Source organism: Oncorhynchus tshawytscha, linkage group LG01, assembly GCF_018296145.1.
Source record: "Oncorhynchus tshawytscha isolate Ot180627B linkage group LG01, Otsh_v2.0, whole genome shotgun sequence".
Classification (NCBI taxonomy): Eukaryota; Metazoa; Chordata; class Actinopteri; order Salmoniformes; family Salmonidae; genus Oncorhynchus; species Oncorhynchus tshawytscha.
In genome coordinates, this window is record NC_056429.1 from 32,463,410 (window position 1) to 32,470,334 (window position 6,925).

The window sequence follows — 6,925 nt, forward strand, 5'->3', positions numbered from 1 at the left end:
TTGGGATGTCTCATGGTCTGACACTGCTCTAGCTCTGTCAGCTTTCACAGCAGATGCGGAAGTGCGTCATAGGCGGATACGGTGGACTGAGACGCAGCCCGTGCAAAAAAACCATCTCTAGCTTAAACTGACAGATGTTTTAAGGATTTTTGTGTTATGCTAATTAGATCTTCCGCAGGGTGCAGACATCGACCTTAGGGGCTTTTAAAGAGATTAGAGGTGAAAGGGTTTGGGTCATCTTTACAGAAAACAAACCGGCAGAAATGATTGGAGAATGGCAAGTAATTTATTTCCAACCACTTCCTCCCACCTTACTATTTTTATAACTAAGACTCTATTTATAGAGCGTAAACAGCAATGTAGGAAAACGAGTTTGATGGGCTATGGCGTTCCAACCAGTATGCATCTTACATCTTACTTTGTGTTGTCAAGCAGATTGCATCAAGTTACGTTCTCCTCATCATACTTTTCATGCATTATTTTCTTAACGTCTTCCACTGCTTGATAAGATCAGGTTGGATTAGTTCATAAAATATATTTGTTCTATAAGAGCTGATGTGTGTGTGTGTAAGGGGGGGTCCTCTAAACTATATTTTAGTTTTGGGTGGACTTGGTGCGCCTCTATGTCATTGGCCTACCCAGAGTTAAATATGGAAGCACTTTCAGTAGTGTAACCGTTTACACTAAACAACCAATCACATTCCCTAGCACTTCCTTTACTGCCGCAGGCTCTCACTGTCAGCAGATGGGCTAGCCAACTGTTCACAGAGTGGGCCAATCAGGTTACAGATCTGTTACTCTAGGCCGGCCTTTCTAGCATGACGATATCAGAAGGAAAATATAAAGTGCTCTGACTGCTCTAGAGGGAGGTAGATTCATTTGACTGCTATAGTCTGCTATATTCAGTTTTTTTTACCACAGAATATTGAGTGTGTTGTATCAGATAGAGACATGGCATGTACAGACTGTATGAAGGCGTCAGATTTCTCTATTGATAAAAAAGGAATCAAGTGAGTTAATTATTCTGTTTGTTTTATTACAGCTGATTATCGTGACCTTGTTAAGCAATGATAGCAGTCACATGGAATGATACTAACAGAAAAATATATATTTTTCAGGAAGAGAAACTGGAGGACAAGGATACGATATCTCTTGAAGATCACCTCTTCTTCAAAATCCATGGCAAGAAGAAGATCTTACAGGTAAGGCTCAGGGGTCTGAATCATGTAGTATTATGGATGTAAATTAGGGAGTAGCATAAGGCTCCATATCCTAATAATGATCAACCTTGATATATGTATCTAAAAGCAGTAGGTACTACTACTTGTATGCAAATAGTATATACAAGTCATTTTTACTACTTGTATACTGCTACTACTACAGGCCTCTAATGTGACTGTTCTCTCCTTCCTAAGGCCAACAGTGGATGAAGTCAACCAATGGGCACAGTCACTTGACAAACTCCTGAGTCACAAATGTAAATGCCACACCCTGTCTTTTATAACTCATATGATATCAGCATGACTGTATGAAATGGGCACAAATGTTGTAGAGTGAAAATGTATATGAATGAAGTGAGTCATCTTGAAGTACAGTTGGATCTAAACTGCACCTCTGATTGGTTGATATTTGACCGTTCTCAACTCAGCTTGAAGACATTCTACTGCTTGAGAGCTGCTTTGACATTCTCTCTCCTTCCCTCACTCCTCTCCTGCAGATGGAAAGGCAGCATTTCGGATCTTCCTGAAGTCAGAGTTCTGTGAGGAGAATATAGAGTTCTGGACAGCCTGTGAGGAGTTCAGGACCATCTCGTCTCTAGAGAAACTGTCGTCGAGGGCCAGAAGCATCTATGAAGAGTTCATCCAGTGTGACGCTCCTAAAGAGGTGAGTTTTCCTTTCACTACGTTCAGGAGTCATTCTTAAAGTGCTGATATTAAGCAACAATCTTATAATAAAAATATGGTAACGATAAAGTGATAGTTATGTTTCTTATTTCCAAACAACTTACATCTAATGCCAATGTGTGATCACTCTGATTGTACAAAGACTTATTGGTGTTCTTGTCTCTATTTGGTTGCAGATCAACCTGGACTACCAAACAAAAGATGCTATCGTCCAGAGCCTGTGTCTGCCCAGCCTGACGTGTTTCCTGTTGGCCCAGAAGAAGGTGTTCAGCCTGATGGAGAACAACTCGTACCCTCGCTTCATCCACTCTGAGCTCTACAAGGAACTCTGTGCCATTGCCAGGGGAGAGGGGCAATATCTCAAGTCCTAAGATGAACCACTTTCAAGGATTGTCTATGCAGTCACACATGACATGTTGCACTGACACCATGTAAGTTACATGGGATGTAAAACCATTTCACATTTGAGCCATGTGGTCAATGGCAATGCTGTAGTGCACTATTTATAAACACTACTGTAATGTAGGAAGTACAGTGAATAACTGAATAGCTTTTTGTTTACATTTAAAAAATGTAAATTCAACTTTGCGCATCCTGCTTTTGTAGATTGAGACAAAACAATGCAGATCAGACGTAGTCATGTTGATAATGGCTTAAAATGGAACTGCCCATCCTGTGGTGTTTGAATATGCAATTGAGTTAGTTTCACCAAACACCAGTACCGGTAAATAACTGTCTAATAACTATTTGCAACTATATGATGTGAGTAAGAACTTTCTGGGACCAGTGGTATAGGTTTAAATTGGTAACTGTTTTGTTGGAGAGCTGAATGGAGGTGAATGTTTTGCGTCGCATAAAGGTGTTTACACTAAATATTGTAGTGGATGTTGCTTCAAACCACGGATGGGTTCGAGGCCCACATCAGGATTTCGAAATTCAACGGAGGGCCGCACAGATATATATATATTTTTTTACAGAAAAAGGGCAGTTATTTGAAAATATATAGGTCCATTATAGTTTCTACATATTTTCTATGTAGTTTGTTTTTTTAACCCCCTGCAGTTCATTGTGGGTGAACTTACTGTAAATAAAACAATAGACAGAGGCAAAGGTATGGTGGCAGCTGGACTGCAATACTGTGTTTCTTTTTTTATTTTGTTGAATACATACATGTCCAATGTCAAGTCTAATAAAATATTGAATTCAGAACATTTCCAGTTATTGGGCCCTGAAGGCTTTAACACGGTGTTTTTAATGATAAAAAGAAACTTCAGATCCAATTAAAATTGAACTCCAAGTCATAACAAACCATCGTGTCAACGAAGGTGAATGAAGTCCATGACAGGATCAACTATACAGTACGTTTTACCTTGCAACTTCACAGCAGTACCTTGAGGCAGCTGAGGAAGGGGATGTTTTGGTGTAGAGAGATTCCATATACGAGTTCTTCCCCGTCTGCTCCCTTCCAAACCAAATATTTACTCAAAACACAAAATGTCAAAGATATAAATACCTGCATCATATCAATTCCCTTTCCTCGCGACTCCTGGATGGAATCTATCTACTGTACACTACCAGACAAATTGTCTGCACAACACATAATTTGGCTTCCAGTGGAACAGTGCTCACGCAGCGGAATGGGGTCATATGAATAAGAGGTTCCAGTAAAAATGGTGCTGTGTTCCCGAAAAAAAGATCATGACTGACGCAATGTACAATATCTCTGTGCCTGACTATGGGGATGTGCAGACTTTGTGTTAATCCTGACATGACAAAGTGTTGTTGGTACAGATGAGCATGAACTCATGATAAAAGCAGACACTGAGAAGACAGCTCTCCTCTCTGACAGCTGTCCAGTAGTACTAGGGCCTCTTGGCCATGGCCTCTTATGATATTTGACCATTTCTGTTATGAAATGTGACCATTTCTCACCTTACACATCTCAACCCAAACAGACCCAAAATAACTCCATACGCTCCGAACATGCAGGCATAATAAGACATCCATCTAACACATTCTCCCAAATAGACCAAACATAGCTCAATATTTCTTAGAAGCAGGCTCAATGTTTTGCAAAGGGCAAGTTTTTTCACACTAAACTTCCAGTCAAAACTTCGCACTATTGTGGTTGGTTTTGGTCGTTTCATTTGACACAGACAGTTTTTCCATCTTAAAAATTACCACTTAGACTGCCCGCCTAAGAATTTCATACACAGCAGAAAAAAAACTGTAATTAAATTAATTTTAATAAATTAATTTTAAAGGGAAAGTATACATTTTGGTAATGAAACAATATATATACTGTATATTGGAGTCATTAAAACTATTTTTTCAACCACTCCACAAATGTCTTGTTAACAAACTATAGTTTTGGCAAGTCGGTTAGGACATCTACTTTGTGCATGACAAGTAATTTTTCCAACATTTGTCTACAGACAGATTATTTCACTGTATCACAATTCAAGTGGGTCAGAAGTTTACATACACTAAGTTGACTGTGCCTTTAAACAGCTTGGAAAATTCCAGAAAATGTCATGGCTTTAGAAGCTTCTGATGGACTCAAATGATGTCAATTAGCCTATTGGAGGTGTACCTGTGGATGTATTTCAAGGCCTACCTTCAAACTCAGTGCCTCTTTGCTGGACATGACATTTTCATGGGAAAATCTAAAGAAATCAGCAAAGACCTCTGAAATTTGTTTTTAGACCTCCACAAGTCTGGTTCATCCTTGGTAGCAATTTCCAAACGCCTGAAGGTACCATGTTCATCTGTACAAACAATAGTACGCAAGAAAAACACCATGGGACCACACAGCCGTCATACCTCGTGCTCTTCCATGCCATCCCTAGGAGGGGTACGTCACTTGAGTGGGTTGAGTCACCGATGTGATCTTCCTGTCCGGGTTAGCTCCCCCCCTTGGGTTGTGCCGTGGGGGAGATCTTCGTGGGCTATACTCGGGCCTTGTCTCAGGATGGTAAGTTGGTGGTTGGGGATCTCTCTCTAGTGGTGTAGGGGCTGTGCTTTGGAAAAGTGGGTGGGGTTATATCCTGCCTGTTTGGCCCTGTCCGGGGGTATCGTCGGACGGGGCCAGTTTCTCCTGGCTCCTCCTGTCTCAGCCTCCAGTGCTTATGCTGCAATAGTTTGTGTCGGGGGGCTAGGGTCAGTCTGTTATATCTGGAGTATTTCTCCTTTCTTATCCAGTGTCCTGTGTGAATTTAAGTATGCGCCCTCTAATTCTCTCTCGGAGGACCTGAGCCCTAAGACCATGCCTCAGGACTACCTGGCCTGATGTCTCCTTGCTGTCCCCAGTCCACCTGGTCATGCTGCTGCTCCAGTTTCAACTGTTCTGCATGCGTCTATGGAACCCTCACCTGTTCACCGGACGGGCTACCTGTCCCAGACCTGCTGTTTTCAATCCTCTAGAGACAGCAGGAACGGCAGAGATACTCTGAATGATTGGCTATGAAAAGCCAACTGACATTTACTCCTGAGGTGCTGACCTGTGATGTGAGGTGCTGACTGCGATTATTATTATTTGACCCTGCTGGTTATCTATGAACATCTGAACATCTTGGAAATGTTCTGTTATAATCTTCACCCGGCCCAGCCAGAAGAGGACTGGCTACCCCTCATAGCCTGGTTCCTCTGTACAGCACTTCGTGACATCAGCTGATGTTAAGAAGAGCTTCATAAAATAAATTTGATTGATACCACTCAGGAACGAGATGTTTTTCTGTCTCCTAGAGAGGAACGTAATTTGGTGCGAAAAGTGCAAATCAACAGCAAAGGACCTTGTGAAGATGCTGGAGGAAAGGTACAAAAATATCTATATCCACAGTAAAACAAGTCCTATATCAACATAACCTGAAAGGCCGCTCAGCAAGGAAGAAACCACTGCTCCAAAACCGCCATAAAAAAGGCAGTCTACGGTTTGCAACTGCACATGGGGACAAAGGTGGTACTTTTTGGAGAAATGTCCTCTGGTCTGATGAAACAAAAATATACCTGTTTGGCCATAATGACCATCATTATGTATGGAGGAAAAAGGGGGACGCTTGCAAGCCGAAGAACAGCATCCCAACCGTGAAGCACGGGGGTGGCAGCATCATGTTGTGGGGGTGCTTTACTGCAGGAGGGACTTGTACACTTCACAAAATAGATGGCATCATGAGGATGGAAAATTATGTGGATATATTGAAGCAACATCTCCAGACATCAGTCCGGAAGTTAAAGCTTGGTCGCAAATGGGTCTTCCAAATGGACAATGACCCCAAGCATACTTTCAAAGTTGTGGCAAAATGGCGTAAGGACAACAAAGTCAAGGTATTGGAGTGGCCATCACAAAGCCCGGACCTCAATCCTATAGAACATTTGTGGGCAGAACTGAAAAAGCATGTGTGAGCAAGGAGGCCTACAAACCTGACTAGGTTACACCAGCTCTGTCAGGAGGAATGGGCCAAAACATATTGTGGGAAGCTTGTGGAAGGCTACCCGAAACGTTTGACCCAAGTTAAACCATTTAAAAGGCAATGCTACAAAATACTAATTGAATGTATGTAAACTTCTGACCCACTGGGAATGTGATGAAAGAAATAAAAGCTGAAATTAAATCAATCATTCTCTCTATTATTCTGACATTTCACATTCAGAAAATGAAGTGGTGATCCTAACTGACCTAAGACAGGGTATTCTTACTCGGATTAAATGTCAGAAATTGTGAAAAACGGATTTTAAATGTATATGTAAACTTCCGATTTCAACTGTATATACACTACTGTTAAAACGTTTGGGGTCACTTAGAAATGTCCTTGTTTTGAAAGAAAAAAATCACATTTTTTGTCCACTAAAATGATCAGAAATACAGTGTAGACATTGTTAATGTTGTAAATGACTATTGTAGCTGGCAGATTTTTAATGGAATATCTACATAGGCGTACAGACGCTCATTATCAGCAACCATCACTCCTGTGTTCCAATGGCACGTTGTGTTAGCTAATCCAAGTTTATCATTTTAAAAAGGG

The 6,925-nt window shown here is 41.2% G+C and overlaps 1 protein-coding gene across 1 annotated transcript; it reads left to right on the forward strand.

The window, feature by feature from the left end:
- Positions 1-852: 852 nt before the first annotated feature.
- rgs2 (regulator of G protein signaling 2) lies at positions 853-3,113 on the forward strand. The gene is made up of 5 exons (XM_024419384.2): positions 853-1,010; positions 1,119-1,202; positions 1,416-1,477; positions 1,718-1,884; positions 2,081-3,113. Exons 1-5 carry the CDS (start codon positions 952-954, stop codon positions 2,273-2,275), a joined length of 567 nt encoding a protein of 188 aa, XP_024275152.1. The 5' UTR covers positions 853-951; the 3' UTR covers positions 2,276-3,113.
- Positions 3,114-6,925: the final 3,812 nt, after the last annotated feature.